Source organism: Erpetoichthys calabaricus, chromosome 12 (genome assembly GCF_900747795.2).
Source record: "Erpetoichthys calabaricus chromosome 12, fErpCal1.3, whole genome shotgun sequence".
In the NCBI taxonomy this organism is placed as follows: domain Eukaryota; kingdom Metazoa; phylum Chordata; class Cladistia; order Polypteriformes; family Polypteridae; genus Erpetoichthys; species Erpetoichthys calabaricus.
The window spans coordinates 108,643,056-108,660,534 of NC_041405.2; the positions used below are offsets into that span (position 1 = coordinate 108,643,056).

A 17,479-nucleotide genomic window follows, 5' to 3' on the forward strand; every position below is an offset into this window, starting at 1 on the left:
CAGGACAGTGGTACAAATCGTTTAATTTCTAAGATTTTGGATTTAAAATAAAGAAATACTTCTGAATTACTAAGGTAACCAAACCAAGTCAATGTTTTGAAACTTGTCGCTCTCTAATTATGACTTTGAATCTTGCCTTGCTATTTGGTTTTCGCTACTCGGTTAGTTTGCTTCAATGTTAACGACTCCTGGTGCAATTTATTGACTATTCCTTTTCAGTTAGCCCTTCAAACATCTTTTCTCCTGATCCACAATTTGTCAATATGGCTCTGGTGTGTAGTTTTTCTACGTTCCTCTCTTTTAATGCAAGGAGACATACAGTACAGTATGTTAACCTGAATCCAGGGATTCCGTACAATGGCTTATCCTGTGCTCTGACCTCCAAAGGTCACGTGAAAAGACAATTTCCTCTCAAGGATTAATAAAGGATATCAAATCAAATCAAAATACAAAATAAAGTCCGAAACCTTGTAGATTTCAAATGAAACACTGTACTGTTTGTGACAAATATGTTGTATTACTTGAAAACTCTATTTATCACACATAACCACCTAAAGTTTCTAAACTCAAGAGCTGCAAAATGACCAATAAATCAGCAACAACAAAGCTGAAGGGAGTCAGAAAGCTTTCTTTCTTACCGAGACAGCGCCCCACGTCCTCTGAAGGAATTTTGCGAATTTTGCTCCCTACCATCCAGGGCAGCTACTCTTTGCAATTCAGAAGACGTGTCATCACATACTGATTGTGTCCTAAAAGGAAAGAGAAATAAGAGGTAATACACTGGAAAGTGAAATCTCAAAAATACACATGCTGTACAATAAATATTTATCAAAGAATTAAAGACAGAATTAGAATTAGACTTTATACAGAAATCAGAAATTAGTGATTTTCCAAATGTAAGACACTGCTTCTTAAAAAAAGAAGTCACAATTCTGGAGCAAGAAATGTACTCTTTTCTATTATTTAGAGTATTATTTTTTTTTAAGTATCAAGATGGTTGTCAGGAAAAAAAGGCTTCATCCAACTTTAATGAACCAGCCAATTAGTGTAAAATCAACAAAATGAAGAATATTACAGAGTTAGATGCGGCTACTGTAAATATGCCTTTGACAATAGAGTCATATCTGATTTCTCTATAAATGTTAATATCACACGGAGTACTGGCTCAATGCCCCAAAATCTCATTTATTAAATTTATTAAAGTGTCCTTTAATCTGCATGGGCCAAACAGGAAGACCAATTGCACATTTCTGTTGTGAAGGTCAACACCTCACCGCAACTGTTGTAGAGCAAATGACTTCTCTTGTTAATTTCTACAATGATCTTTCTCTTTTTATGTTTTCAAGTATGTTAAGTATATCTCTCCAAGAAAAACAGGAAATTCTCAATACTGATCATGTGTTCCTCCAACATGGAACTAATGACTCATCAATCTAGTGAGATTTAGATCTGTCTTCAATCTGGATCTCTCTTCTTTAATGGTGCCCTTCAACTCCATTCATCTCCCATTCCCACTTACATACCCTACATGTTTACTCCTTCATAGGCACACATGTGATTAAAAGCCAATGTCACCTTGCAGACCTTTTTTAGTTTCTCAGAGACAAAATAACAATTCATCCATTTACTAATTCTGCATTTTATTGTAAAGGTTCTCAACTATCTTGAGCCTTTCAAACAGCAAGGGAGGAAGCATCCTTGAAAGTCTGTAAATTCTTCACAGGGCATACCACACCAGTATAGAATTAACCAGTTAACCCATCTTAAGGATTCAAGAGAAATTTGGAGCAGTCAGAGTAGTTCATGCAAGTGCAAGAGGAATATGCCAATCTGCAAAGGAAACAAATGGGGTTTTGACCAGAACATGGACTAGAAGCAAAAGAACAACTTTTATATTAACACCCACGTTGCCATGCGATCCAGTTTTGAGTAATGTTAATCCATTTTAAAGTACAGTATATGCAACCTTGCTCTAACCTGCTGAGGGCACTCTCTGCTCGATCAAGCTCCTCATCTGTGGTGGTCTTCACTGACAGCCTATGGTTAGACAGCCCGTTGCTCTCAGGATTCATCTGACCAGTCATTTTTACTGTTCACGCCTTCTCACTTCACTCCAAACTTACGATAGATGAGGTGTGCAGCTGTGAAAATACAGAAATTACAATATGATCTTAGTTAAGAATTTGAGTAGGGGTTCAGAATTATCAGAAAATCTCTAATTAAGCAAATTTTCTTCTGTGGGCTAGTAGTGAGAAGTCAAGTAAAATGACACATTTTATTGGCTAACTAAAATGTAATCTTTTTTAGGTAGCAAATAAAAGGTGCCATTTCACTACATTCATAATGGCTAACATGGTACAACACCCTATTACTATCTGTGGGCTAGAAATATCATCCAGATTCTAATGATAACAACAGTCTGGCATCAGGTTCTTAAAAATATGAAAAAGAACATTTTTAGTTGTTTATTTATTTTAACTACATTGGGAAGTCACCTGCCTCTGAGAAGAGAGCAGTAATGGGGAAGGAGATGACCTCCAGGCCATAGCAAGTCTAGAAATACCACCTGCGAGCACATGGAGGCTGACCTGTGACATCAAACAGACTTAGATTTCTTCTGTGTTAACATCTTCCTTCTTGCACTTTGCAGCTTTGTCTCTGAACTTATCCCAGCGTTGAATGACTTTGTTGCATTCCATGCAAAAGAATCTAATAATGTAACTATTGCACTACAATTAAATTTTACTGCATAAGAGTGTTTCATAAAATGCATCAGTTTTTCACGTGAATATAATATAGTCTAGTTTACAATAAGTATTGTCACAAATCCATTATTACAAATTTCCAGGCCTGAAACTTTGAAAGTCTAACATATCAGTGACAAGGAAGATAGTGAAAATCTAAAATTCTTAGCCTAGAACCGGATAATTAATGAACAAAATAAAGGTGGCTATAACATTTTACACAAATTTCAAAATAAATACAATAAAGATAATACAAATAAAATAACTATTTTGAAAGAATTGACACAGAAGAATGTAGACTTCATCATGAATTTGAATATTTAGTTTTAAACTTCACCAAACAAATATGCCAACTGTAGATTTGAACACTGAAAGAGTGTCAGAATTTAGTATCTCTGCAGGAAGCTTATTCCATAACTAGGAAGCTTTATAAGCAAATGCCTTATTCCAGGAGCTGGCATTTTTTATTCTAGGAACTACTAGATATCCTGCTCGTGTGATCAAAGCAGGCAGGAGGGATTGTAAGGAATTAAAATTTCACTCTTATGTTGAGGTGGAATATTACATGTCTATATAATACTTTATATTGTACTAGTCATTTAGCCCGTTACAGTAACAGGCGCTAGAACAGTAGTGCATAAACATTAGTAGGAACAGTCTATATTAAATGGCAAAGGACTTTGACCTCATTCTTTTTATTGGTCGTATTTTTCTTTCTTTCAGCCTTTCTTTTCTTGGTGTTTATTTGCTGAGCTGACCGTTCTTCGTGGGCTGCCGCCGTGTATTGTGTGTCTTTAATTTTCTGTGACAGTAGTACTGTCTTGTACGTCCGCTGGCTTGTACGTCCGTAACATACCTTTAATTTTCTCTGGCGGTAATACAGGTGTGCGCGTCGGTAATATGCTTTTAATCTCCTCTGACAGTAATACTGGCTTGTATGTGGCTGTAATATGCGTCACTGTATTGTGTACCTTTAATTTCCTCTCGCAATAATACTGGTTTGTATTTCTGTAAAACACCTGCAACTTTCTCTTGACAGTAATATCGCGCATCGCACCGTGCCCCGTGCATGCGCACTTCACCAGAAGACACACACACACACGGACACCTGGACGCACAGAGGGATTTTATTAAAGAGGACTAGCTGAGGTACCCAGCGTATATTTGTATAATAGGTTAAAAGAATACTCCATCCAAAAATTATAATCCATCCATCCATTTCCCAACCCGCTGAATCCGAACACAGGGTCACGGGGGTCTGCTGGAGCCAATCCCAGCTAACACAGGGCACAAGGCAGGAACCAATCCTGGGCAGGGTGCCAACCCACCGCAGAAAAATTATACAGTAATCCCTCCTCCATCGCGGGGGTTGCGTTCCAGAGCCACCCGCGAAATAAGAAAATCCGCGAAGTAGAAACCATATGTTTATATGGTTATTTTTATATTGTCATGCTTGGGTCACAGATTTGCGCAGAAACACAGGATGTTGTAGAGAGACAGGAACGTTATTCAAACACTGCAAACAAACATTTGTCTCTTTTTCAAAAGTTTAAACTGTGCTCCATGACAAGACAGAGATGACAGTTCAGTCTCACAATTAAAAGAATGCAAACATATCTTCCTCTTCAAAGGAGCAAACAAATCAATAGTGCTGTTTGGCTTTTAAGTATGCGAAGCACCGGCACAAAGCTGTTGAAGGCGGCAGCTCACACCCCCTCCGTCAGGAGCAGAGAGAGAGTTAGAGAGAGATAGAGAGAGACAGATAAAAAAATCAATACGTGCCCTTTGAGCTTTTAAGTATGCGAAGCACCGTGCAGCATGTCGTTTCAGGAAGCAGCTGCAGCTGCACAAAACATAGCAACGTGAAGATAATCTTTCAGCATTTTTAGACGAGCGTCCGTATCGTCTAGGTGTGCGAACAGCCCCCCTGCTCACACCCCCCTACATCAGCGCAAGAGAGAGAGAGAGAGAAAGTAAGTTAGGTAGCTTCTCAGCCATCTGCCAATAGCGTCCCTTGTATGAAATCAACTGGGCAAACCAACTGAGGAAGCATGTACCAGAAATTAAAAGACCCATTGTCCGCAGAAACCCGCGAAGCAGCGAAAAATCCGCGATATATATTTAAATATGCTTACATATAAAATCCGCGATAGAGTGAAGCCGCGAAAGGCGAAGCGCGATATAGCGAGGGATTACTGTAATCATTTTTTATATGTTATTTACCCCAGTAGTTTGTAACGGTGGCTCAGAAAAATTTTGAATCTCATCTTTTCATTCAATGGAAAGAAAAACATTTATGATATAGTAGAAGCCAATAATGATCGATGCTGTACAGCATCAAATAATGTTAAAAAAATGTCCATGGAAAAAAGAAAAAAAATCTCATATTACTTGTGATGAGGTGAGGGGATGGGTCTTCATTTCAAAAATGAATCATTGACACGGCATGCAAGCTGGGCAAACATATCTGTTTTTGCATTGTTCCTTTTATTTAACCCCATTCATGATGAGACAATTGATCATAAACTGTATGTTAAGTTTGGTAAAGGTACAAAACATGCAACATTTCATGAAAATCCATTCAGCTGTTTTGGAGTAATGCCTGTTTTTTTGGCATTGGCCCTCTTAATATAACTCCCCAGTGAAATTTTTGAAAGTCCGTGAAACCCACATTTTAAATTGTATGAACAAAACTGTGTAAAACTAGGCATAGCTATATTAGAGTGTTGCACAATTTTTGTGTTGGTCCCCCATCACAACACAAGCTGTTGATTCCATTGAATCACCGATCTGGAATGTAGCCTTCACTCTGAATTGGGCCAAACGTAATCAATGCCAAATTCATTACCCTCTGCTGATTTAAAGTTGTTTCAACAGTAATATGTATGAAAAATATCATGAACTTTGAGTTAGCTGTTTTGGAGTGATGTATCCCCCGCCCATCCTTCTGAAATATGTGTTTGAAATGCCATGTAGCCTGAATTTGAAGTTGGTTCAGCTTTATTATACATGTAGAATTTCATTACGATTTACTCCCCATTACAACCTCCTTCCCCAGTGAATTTTTTTTAAAAATACCATATACCTGATATTTTAAGATGGACCAGCGGCAACCTACATACAAAATTTTCTGAAAAGTTTAGCTGTTTTTGTGTGATTGCTGAACAAAGAAACAGACAGACAAAAGAATATCAGAGGGTTGAAATGAGGTCCAAAGTGTGCAAAACAGAGATACATTCAAAAGACAGAGAGAGGGTATTACACTTTTATTTATAAACAATTGTTGGGTAGCATGGTATGAGTGAATAAAACTACAAGTACAGCAGATGCTTTCTTACTTTTCACTTTATTATGAGTCTTCTCAAAGCTATCCCACCATCTCTGTATCTCTGATTTTCCTTTTTTCTTTCTCACCAATCAAAATGAGATAGCATTAAAAAAGAAAACGGGCTGGATTAACAATATCTTTCATACATCTATGAACATAATACATATTAACTTTGCAAACCTAAGAAAAATTATCTTAATTACAAAAATATACTGTATAACAACTCATTAGCATTGTTTCACTCTAAATTTAATATACTGACTATAAGCATATTGATAGCTGCTCTTTCAAGACAGTTTATGTTTTGTTGGAATTTTTATTTCACTATGACTATTCATCAGGCTCTTTTGAACACCTTGCATTCAGGAAAGTGTTCAGAGGAAAACTGAGATAAAGGAAATGATCAGGGAATGAAAGTGGCAAAGAGAGAAGGCTGAAATCAAAGTGATCAAAGTGAAAGAGCAGGCAGATTCACAATAGCATCAGATAGCAATGATCATCAAAACCAGACGCACCAAATCAGAACTGAAAGCTGCATATGCATCGCCAAGGTCCTAATACCTACTTGTTTAAAATCTTATTTTGTAACCTTAAATCTTATTGGATTCCAGACGCTGCTCACCACCATCATATATATAGTAGATGGGGAATTATCACATCACCAGCAATGTGCCACGTAAAAATTTGCATAAAATGGTATTAACACACATAACACAAAAATGGCCCTACCAGAATATGAAAAATACATACACCTGCGGTTCTCAAACTGTGGGGCGAAGTAACAAAAAAGGGGGCGCGAATGTTGCCATATGTGGCATAATTTTGCTATTCGTAGGAAAATTTTTAACTTTTAAACCCGGGTCGCAAATACTTAAAGGTGGAGAAACGCTGACATACACGATCACAAAAAGAAATGTAAATGGTTTTAAAATGAAACAAACTTCGGTCATGGATGCCAAAACCTAGATTCGTGACACAGGCTCTGTGCCCATATTAATCCATAATGCAATAAAACAATCATCTTTCAGACTATAATGATTTGATAAATACAAAACAAAAAAAATGCTGCATCATGTCTAATTAAAGTGTATATTTATGAAGAAAAATATTGGCATTGTATGTTTTTCAAATTGTTGAAAGAATTCCTATTATTAAAACTAGGGGGATTTGCCCCTTGTTCGCTTTGCTCGCCAACCCCCAGGCTGGCACTATGCACAAGCCACTTTGCAGTTCTGCCGTTCACGTATGAAGATGCAGATATACAATTTAAACAGATTATTATTTTCATGGGAATTGTTACATATGTATAATAGAACTAACTATTTTACATTACAATGAGTAATTAACTATATTAAATAATATTAGAACGTAATAATTTGAAAGTAGATTATGTTTCATGTTGCGTTCAAGTTTTTTGTTGCGTTATATGATTTTGTTCTGTTTGGCTTTGAAATTAACATACAAATATTTTTTAAACTTACACTTTTACTGTAAAACTTTAGTAAAAACATCCATCCATCCATCCATTTACCAACCCGCTGAATCCGAACACAGGGTCACGGGGGTCTGCTGGAGCCAATCCCAGCCAACACAGGGCACAAGGCAGGAAACAATCCCGGGCAGGGTGCCAACCCACCGCAGGACACACACAAACACACCCACACACCAAGCACACACTAGGGCCAATTTAGAATCGCCAGTCCACCTAACCTGCATGTCTTTGGACTGTGGGAGGAAACCGGAGTGCCCGGAGGAAACCCACGCAGACACGGGGAGAACATGCAAACTCCACGCAGGGTGGACCCGGGAAGCGAACCCGGGTCTCCTAACTGTGAGGCAGCAGCGCTACCACTGCGCCACCGTGCCGCCCTTAGTAAAAACAATTTTGTAAATTAAATTTTCATCAATATCGCATTGAATTTTGATTCTGTGTTTGGACTAACATCGTGACAACCCAACATATAACTGCTTGTAAGAGGATTTCGTTTCTTTCTCTCTAATAAATAAACCGATTTTTTTGAATGTTTCTCTCTGTGATTTGTTAATTGTCTTTGCAAAATCTATTCTAACAGGAAACGGTTAACGTTTTAATATGAATGGCATATCAAGATCTCCTTTGTTGTCTAATGTTATCCGGGGAAGATGTACTACATTACCTTTCTTGGATACATCCTTCTTTCAACAGTAATTCGGGCGGTGGAAGACCGGACAGTGTTAACTGTTGTAGTTATTCTTCGGAATATTGTAAATTGATGTTTTCATATTCCACATGATCACCACCAACTGTTTCAGCATAGTCTATTTTTATGCATTTAACCAATTTGCCATGTAACTGATCAACAATGTTTGCGTTAATTTGTTTGACTTCATTGCTTCTCAGTGCTAGGATTGCCAGTGTACTCATTTCTTCTGTTGATATCCCTTTGGGATGAAATTCATCAATAAGATTTGGACATAATACGTCTTCTTTAATTGGGAACTTAAAGTGAGGAAAACGTAAACATTTATAACAGCTGAGAGAGCAGGAAATGTGTCTGTCAAAAGCATTCACACAAATGAGATGTGAATGGACCGTGTTCATGTTTGAATATGGTTGAGAGGAGGGCGTGACTTGAAACAATCTCATGTCAAAAGTCTTTTCTCGTGGGACTTGAAAAAGTCTCTTCAAAATAGTCTTGTCTTGTCAAAGGATTTTTTTTATATAATAGAAATAATCCTGATACACAACATTCACAGAAGGCTGGGTATTAATATGCAAATCATTTTATTCTGAAATAACCATAAATAAAATCTGTTCAGACTTGATGAGCATGAATTGGATTAAACAGGTTTGACAGTAGCTGGCTTTATAAGTGGAAAAATTACAGGATGAATAATCTGTAGATTTTATTTAATACTAAAATACAAGAAATAAACTTTACCAATTAATTTATACACATTACATTTTCTTGTAATAAGCAGGTTTGTAAAATGAATGAATGAAAGAATAAGCTATGAGTTGATAGAATAAATAAATAAACAGAGTTAAAAGTTACAAAATCACTTAAAGGATAAGTCTGGTATTTTTCAAGTTGAAAATTTTTCCTCATAATCATGGTACATATTCATTTGCCACTTGAAATTGTGCTCTAAAGTGAAGCATATTTTATAAATTAAAAAAAAACTAGCCTACTCTTGAGCTATATAATGGAGGTAAAGGACACCAGGATCCAATGTGAAAACAAAAGCCTTAAAAAGTTACAGAATATGTTCATTTTTCAATCTAAGAGTGTTACCGAGTATTAATCTGCTTCTTGAGGTTGCACACATACTATACAGTATTTCAAAACAACGTATCCATGTTAATTTAGGAAAGAAAAAAAGAAAAAGGCACATTTTTATTAGATTCAGTCATTTCAAAGGGAGATCAGCTGTGCACTTCAATTCACTGCACCCTTCAGGGCCAGGGGCCTGGTTTCACAATGAAGACTTGCACCCAAGCATTGTTACTGACATTATTGAATGTTGATGCACAGATGTTAACTGCTGTCTCTGTTCTACACAGAACAAGACAACGATCACTGAATAAAGACACACTTACCTTCACGCACAGTCTTCTACTATACAGAGGTTTATTAAAATTTTATATCATACTGCTGCTGCAGTCATCATATACGTGTGTGCTGCAGTGACCTATAGAGAGAAAGGCTTAGCAATTGAGTGACAGGAACTGAGGCATACATTTAGTTTTAATCAGGTTGAAGTTTAGTAGGTTTAGTAAAGATGCTTTAGCATAGACAGAGAAGTAGTGCAGAGCTGTCATTCCTGCCTCATAGTGCCCCGATCACCAAGGAGTTTGCACATTCTCTCTGCGTGTTTATGGATTGATTGGTATAAGTGAATTTACTCATTCAAAAACATCCTCAGTTCTTTTATTACCATATCCTTTGGAAGAGCAACACAGGATACACTGTAAGATTCAATTATTAGTTTGTGTTGCCTCAATGTGTTTCATTGTGGTTTGCTTCTATTGTACATTCTGCTTTTTCATTTTCTCACTTATTTTGTTATCATGCATGTGCACAACATGCGTACTGAGTGACACTTTGAATGTACCCTGAGATGGTATTGATATGTAGGTGGCTTGGCTCTTTCAAAAATCTTAAGGCTTGTATAAACAATGCAATGCAGTGTAAATAGTTCAGTTTTGATTTTTCTTATGTGTACAAAATATAATGAAATTCATATATGCACTCTTTACTACCACACTGCCATTTGACGTGAAACTTGGTTCATCGGCTATGTAAAATAACAACACAGAATGTAATCGGTGAAACGTAAGCCCCATTTAGGAAATAATAATCATATGATTTAAGCACTTTAACATCTGTCTGTTGTTACAAACCATGGCAGGACACACCTGTTGAATAAAGAGAACTGCAGTGACACACCTAGCTTAATACGCAGCCTGTTGCTTCCACCATGAAGACCCAGACAAGCGAGCAAGAAACTCATTCTTACCTTAAGAAAACAGTACCAAGAATGTGTGATAAAATGTATTATTTACAGTTTACTTTTGTTGTTACAAGCATTCCTCAGAAACACAGAAGGCACATTGTCTGAAATCAAAACTTTTGCTGCTTAAAAGTGAACATATTCAGTTTGTTTTAGGGCTTTTGTTTTCATGTTGGACCCAGGTGTCCTTTAGCGCCATTATAAAGCACAAGAGCAACCTGGATATTTTTACAAATGTATAATATATACCATGATTGTGAAGAAGTATCTTTGATTTGGAAAATATCAAACTTACTCTTTACGCCCCAATGTAGCACTGTGGCACAGCGATAAGTGCTGCTGCCTTACATCTCAGAGAACTGAGTTCTAATCTCCGCACAGGTAATGTCTGTGTGGCGTCTGCACATTCCTCCTGTTTCTTCTCCAGACACTTCAAGGTGTTCACCCGCATCCCCAAGTTGACTCTAAGATGGCCCAGTGAGACTGAATCTGTGTGTGCCCTGAGACAGATCAGCTCCTGACAAAAGCTGGCATCCACCAAGAACCTGATACTACTTGATGTTCCAGCCTCCATGACCCCATAATTAGACTAAACAGATTTAGAAAACCACTCTAACCTATTATATTGGGACCAGTAACGGCGCACACTTGACCTATAGTTTTCATTCTCTTTCTCTGTCCATTTAGCATTTGTTTGCTCAGAGGTTGATGCGCTTGCTGCTTCCTGACCAGCTCTTCTTTTTTCCACTCTAATGGCTGCTTCTTCTCTTCTTCCATTAGCATCTTTTTGCGTTAAAACTGATTAAGTCAGCATTTGTGTTGCAATTACTTAGTACATTTTCTTTTATTTTTCACTTAAGTCTTCAATCTGCCTCAAGAATGATTTAAGATATGATGAGGTAGGGGAAGTGATGGCAAAGGTGGTAGGGATGAGAATGGCGCCTGTACGCAGTTGCCACACGGCCGCCCTGCTGCCAGCAGCCGAGAGTTCATTCTACAATACTTGTAAATACTGTATAAGTATTTTTTGTCAACTTTCAGAGTGTCGTGTTTGTGACAACATCGGTTGTCTTTTGATGAAGACATGGCTACTATTATTGCCGCAGAGACACCTTCACATTGGTATGGAACCTAATCAAAACCATTTTAAAAGGTCACTAAGGGTGGCTTAAATTTTAAAGCTTGGCTGAATTTTGTTAAAGGAATGACTTCATGGAAACAATTTGTTTTTCAGCAAGTTACTCATAGTAATCTCACCATTATGACTTTTGACAAGTTACAGATTTATATTTCTTAGTATATTGGATTTCCATTTCTAGTGTCAAAGCCTTGTCTGCTAACAGACATTGTTTCTGTTTGGCATCTTTAATGTCCACAAGTCTCAATGAAAGTGTGCTTCTGTATGGATAGATCTATACAGTCACATTATCACTCCAGCCAATCAGTTTAGAAAGTGGATTGATTGGTGAAACAGCACCGCTAAAACCCAAACACAACCTCACCAACTTTTAAATTTTAATTAACAAGGTACTATTTACAGGCTTCTTCTCCGTCTTGAGCACAATATATCATAGCAATGAAATACAACATAATACTTTCCCCTCTCTTCCCTCTGCTCCTCCCTGGTGAGTGTTGTCTAGCTCCGATGCTGACCTGACCTGAGTGAGGCAGAGCTCCTCCTACTATACAAAACCCAGAAGTACTTCCTGTACCAGGGCATTGTCCATAAGAAGTTCTTCCAGTTCAACACCCCTAAAGTAGGGCACATCAAGACCAAGTAGCAACCCCCCCCCCGGCAGCTCCCTGGTACCCTACACTACCAGCCTGCGTGACTACAGTTTCAGGCCACCCGACGGGTGTCAATAGAGGTACTGTAGCCATCTAGTGTCCCGGGGGAGTAAATAATTTACATAAGTTACCTCCCACCTGTTCTTCCAGCCTACTGGCTTTCCGGCCAGGTAAGGATCCTTGACTGAGTCCTTCCGTAATGCCAGTATCTCCGCTGCAGTGTTGGCACCTTCTGCCAATCTCCTGGTTAAGGCAGGAAATACTCCGCCTTACTTCTTGTCCGAGTATTGGCTTGGCCTCCTGACCAAGTACGGAATCTTAAACCAGCCAGTATACCAGCCAGTACCTGCCATCCTTTACATTAGATACAGGAAACACAGAAATAAGAATGTACTGCTCAGAGATTCCTATTGAAAAGGAAAATGCACTCTGCATTATTACGAATATGGGCAATATGTCCACTTCTTTTTGGGAAAAATTAGGCCAGGAAGTGAAGATTAAGCAAAGAAGATGGCACGTCGAAGCCAAAAAGTAGGTCAGGGTCAAACGTCAGAAGGACAGACTATCTTTCAAAATTGAAGTCAAAGACAAAAAGAAAATTGAGGTCAACTCCAAAATGACTAACAGTAAGAGATTTTCTGACAAGAATCTGTTTTTAGTTTTTAGAGTTTCTTCAATCCAAAGATAAACTACAGATAAATGAGTGTTTGCATCTTTTATAGTCACAGCAAACTGACATCACACACAACACTGGTGTCATGTCACATGGCAGCAACCAACAAGGCAACTGCCAACAAGATGGTTGGGGGGCATGAAAACAATATAAACAAAATGGCACTGATAGTTTAAATAAAAAAATGATATGGCATTGAGGTAAAAATAAATAATCTATATATACTGTATATATATATGTATATTTATATATATATACAGTATATAAATAAAATCCAACATCTGTCTGTCTGTCTGTATGTATGTCTGTTCGCTTTTCACGAGAGAACTACTTAATGGATTTAGACTTTTCTTTCTATAATTTGCTTGAACATTCCGGTTGATTTTGCGATTTCTCTCATTGCACTAAGTACTATAGTTTGCTTGTGGTATCGATTTATTTGTGCGAATCCTAGAGAGAGGCTGCGGGTCGAGGGGAGGTGGGCCCCACTCACTCACGTGCCAGCCTCTGCTTGAGTCAGTCTACCTCTCACTACATGTTGGAGCATGCCTTGCCTCTGCTTAGCTGGCGATACCTGTTTGTTCAACACACATTATCATCTACAGATTGTTAAGGAGTAATGTTTGACGTTTCTGAGAGAAAGATCAGAGTTACGTGTGTTTTAGAGGGTAGCTACTGATTGGCAGAGATATCATGGCTACATGCTTTTCTCTCCACGCGGGGGACGCACTCCCATCAGAGCTGAACACAATCAGATATAGTGCCAACCTTTGACGTTGGAGCTTACCTACCTTCCACTTAGCCAGAATTACATTTTTTTTTTATTGATTTAAAAGTTTGGCCTGTTTCACTACTACGTGGGCGGAGCTGTGGGGGATGGCTAGTAATTAATAAAACTAAATAAAAATATACATACATCCATCCATTATCCAACCCGCTATATCCTAACTACAGGGTCACAGGGTTCTGCTGGAACCAATCCCACACACACACCCACACACCAAGCACACACCAAGGAACAATTTAGAATCTCCAATGAACCTAACCTGCATGTCTTTGGACTGTGGGAGGAAACCGGAGTACCTGGAGGAAACCCACGCAAACACGGGGAGAACATGCAAACTCCACGCAGGGAGGACCCGGGAAGCAAACCCAGGTTAAATAAAAATATTTGCAAGAAAAATTAGGAAAACATAACAATAATAAATAACATTAACAACACACATCACTGTCTTTTCTACTGGAACGTGTGCTGAGATTCTCTGCACCTGCAAGTTCAATGGAAGCAACCCATCTGTAAAGTGCCTTAAATGCCACAGTACTATGGTATGTAGCCTTTGAGCTGAAGTTACAATACCTTGTTTTATGGAATGAGCACTGGGTACCACAAGGGTGTGTTGATCAGCTTTTTACTCTTTGCAACATCATAAAACAGTGCACAGAATAGCAGAGACAGTAGTACATCACCTTTATTGATTTTTGAGAAAGACTTTGAGAGTGTCCACCGTGTTGGCGTTTGCACATACTAAGAGCCTATGGCATACCACAGCGGATACTTCATCTCGTCAAGAACTCTGATGACAACTTTACCTTGAAGGTGGGCATCAGTGAGTACAACTTCCAAGTCAGGACTGGAGTGAGACAGGGATGCATAATGTTAAAATTGCTCTTTAACCTGGCCATCATTTGGGTGATGTGATGCACAACAGGAGATCAAGTGAGAAGAATCAGTTGGGCCTTGTTCTCTACTCTAAATGGTCTTCACTATGTAGATGACCTTGCTTTGCTTTCATACACACACCAACACATGCAGGAAAATATGTTTCACCTTGACATCTGTGCACAAGTGGGCTTGAAAATAAACAGAAAGAAATCAGAAGTCATTTCACTAATTATCTCAAATCCCTCACCAATCAAGGTGAATGGAGAGGACTTAATTATGACTTACGAGTTTATCTACTGTAAATGCCACACAGGTTAGATGGGCATCCCAACCAAGAGAAAGGAATATCAGAATATCTTTATTATCATTGTAACAAATACAACAAAATTAGGTACAGTCCCTGCGGTGTCAAAATATAAATAAATATAATTACAAAAGGATAGGAAAGGATAAGAAGAAATAAGGTAGAACACAAACATTCAACATAAAACCTTAATTGCACATGAACACTATTGCACAAGATGTCATCTATTGCACTGCTGCCTTGGAGATGATTAGGTGGCACTCAGTGCCCTAATAGCAACAGGGTAGAAACTGTTATTCAGTCTATTAGTCTTTGTTTTGATGCTCCTACAGTATATCTTTTGCCTGATGGCAACAGTTGGAACATGTCATGAGTGGGGTGTGAGGAGTCTTTCAAGATGTTTTCCGCTTTCCTGAGGCAGCGAGAGCTGTGCAGTTCATCCAGAGAGGGTAAAGAACAGCCGATGATCTGATGGACAGTCTTTACGATCCGCTGAAGTGTTTTGTTCTGCGCTGTTCTGCAGTTGGAAAACCACACGCAGAGGCAGTAGCACAGGATACTCTCGATAGAGCAGCGACAGAAGGACACCAGCAGTTTTTGGGGGATGTTATTTTTCCTGAAGACTCTCAGGAAATAAAGTATCTGCTGAGCTTCTTTGCCAGCTCAGCTGCGTTTACACCCCAGGATAGGTCTTCCATGATGTGGACTCCCAGGAAGCGGAAGTCTGACACCCTCTCCACACAGTCCCCTCTGATGTAGAGTGGTTTGATGTCCGTTTTCTTTTTCCTGAAGTCCACAACGAGCTTCTTGGTCTTCATTGTGTTCAGGAGCAGGTTGTTGTCAGTGCACTTTGTGGGCAGCCACTCCACTTCGTCCCTGTAGGCGGACTCATCCTCCCCAGAGATGAGCCCCACCACAGTTATGTCGTCTGCAAATTTGATGATGGTGTTGCTGTGTGGGGGCGCAGTCATGTGTGTACAGCTTGAAAAGGAGGGGGCTCAGCACACACCCCTGAGGAGAGCCAGTGCTGATGCTGATGGCCGAGGAGATGTGAGGGCCCACCCTAACCCTTTGTATGCGGTCTGTCAGGAAGTCTTTAATCCATATACAGGTGAAATACGGGAGTCCCAAGGCTAGCAGCTTGCACACCAATCTGTGAGGGAGGATGGTATTAAAAGCAGAGCTAAAATCAATAAAGAGGATATGTGCGTAGCTTCCCTGGTGCTCCAGATGGGACAAGGTAGCATGGAGAGCAGCAGCAACAGCGTCCTCAGTAGACCTGTTAGTCCTGCAAGCAAATTGGTGTGCATGAAAGGTGGGAGGGATGAAGGACATGATATGACTCCGGACCAGTCTCTCAAAACACTTCATCAACACTGGGGTGAGCACTACTGGCCGATAGTCATTCAGGCAGGCTATGGGCGATTTTTTTGGTAAAGGGAATAAGATGGAGGATTTCAGACAGGGAGGAACTGAGGCCTGGGACAGTGACAGGTTAAAGATCTTTGTAAAGACCCCAGCCAGCTGCTCTGCACAGCTCCTCAGCACACGTCCAGGAACACCGTCGGGACCTGCTACCTTCCTAGGATTGACAGCCTGGAGCAAGCGTCTCACCTCGTGTTCCTCCACCCTAAGGGAGGGGGTGATGTTGTTGTGAGCTGCTGCTGCATGTGTAACAGCTGCCTCTGGTAGTTCCACCTCAAAGCGAGTAAAGAAGTGGTTCAGCTCCTCTGCCATTGAGGTATCACCTTCAGCAGCTCCATGGCTGGTCCTGTAGTTGGTGAAGTGCTGGACTCCCTGCCAAACCTGCCTGCTGTTATTACTGTCCAGGTGCTCCTCAGTCCTTCTCCTGTAGTCAATCTTAGCCTTTCTGATGACTCTCTTCAGGTTGGACCGTGTCATGCTGTAGCAAGCCTTGACACCGCATCTAAAGGCAGTGTTCCTTTCCTTTAGCAGCCGCTGAACCTCTATTGTCATCCAGGGCTTCTGATTTGGATAGAGAGCCAGACCCGGAAGTGATAGCCATAGGAGATGGACGGACAGCCCACCGGAAGTGGAAGATATTGCTGGGGACTTTTTATTCCCCCAGAACAGGAAATGGCAGCAGCACATCATATCGGCACCCATTTAGGAACCAGTAGGGAATGCTGGGAGATGTAGTCCAGCAATACAGCAGTGCTGGTAACCATGTGTGCCACAAGGGGGCACTGTCAGGAGATGAGCTCCCTAACATGGGACCTTGTCAAGGTGAGTCGGAGCTCGGAGGACGTAGAGCAACATTTAACTGGAGGAGGGCTGTGCTGTGGTGAGAGAGAGTACTGTGGAAGAAGCAGAGATTATTGCAGAGAAAGAGAGAGAGAAACCTGTGCTTTTTGTTACTTTGAAGGAATTTGGTTAATAAGCCATCCTTTATTTGAACCCGGGACTCTTTGTGTGTTCGTGTTGGGGTTTGGGGCATGCTGAAGCCCCAGTTTCCATCATGCTA

At 39.7% G+C, this 17,479-nt stretch overlaps 2 protein-coding genes across 3 annotated transcripts in view; one reads left to right on the forward strand and one right to left on the reverse strand.

Annotated features, from left to right (window-relative positions):
* Nucleotides 1–17,479, forward strand: part of sybl1 (synaptobrevin-like 1) — a 307,369-nt gene that overhangs the window by 187,427 nt on the left and 102,463 nt on the right. The window lies entirely within an intron of this gene.
* The window catches only part of cnga2a (cyclic nucleotide gated channel subunit alpha 2a), a 70,337-nt gene that overhangs the window by 20,362 nt on the left and 32,496 nt on the right, over nucleotides 1–17,479 (reverse strand). Inside the window, exons 2-3 of the mRNA XM_028815985.2 lie at nucleotides 1,978–2,141; nucleotides 639–749 (exon numbers count right to left, since the gene is read on the reverse strand). Coding sequence (XP_028671818.1) covers nucleotides 639–749; nucleotides 1,978–2,084 — 218 coding nt within the window. The 5' untranslated portion in view covers nucleotides 2,085–2,141. The remainder of the gene's footprint in view (nucleotides 1–638; nucleotides 750–1,977; nucleotides 2,142–17,479) is intronic.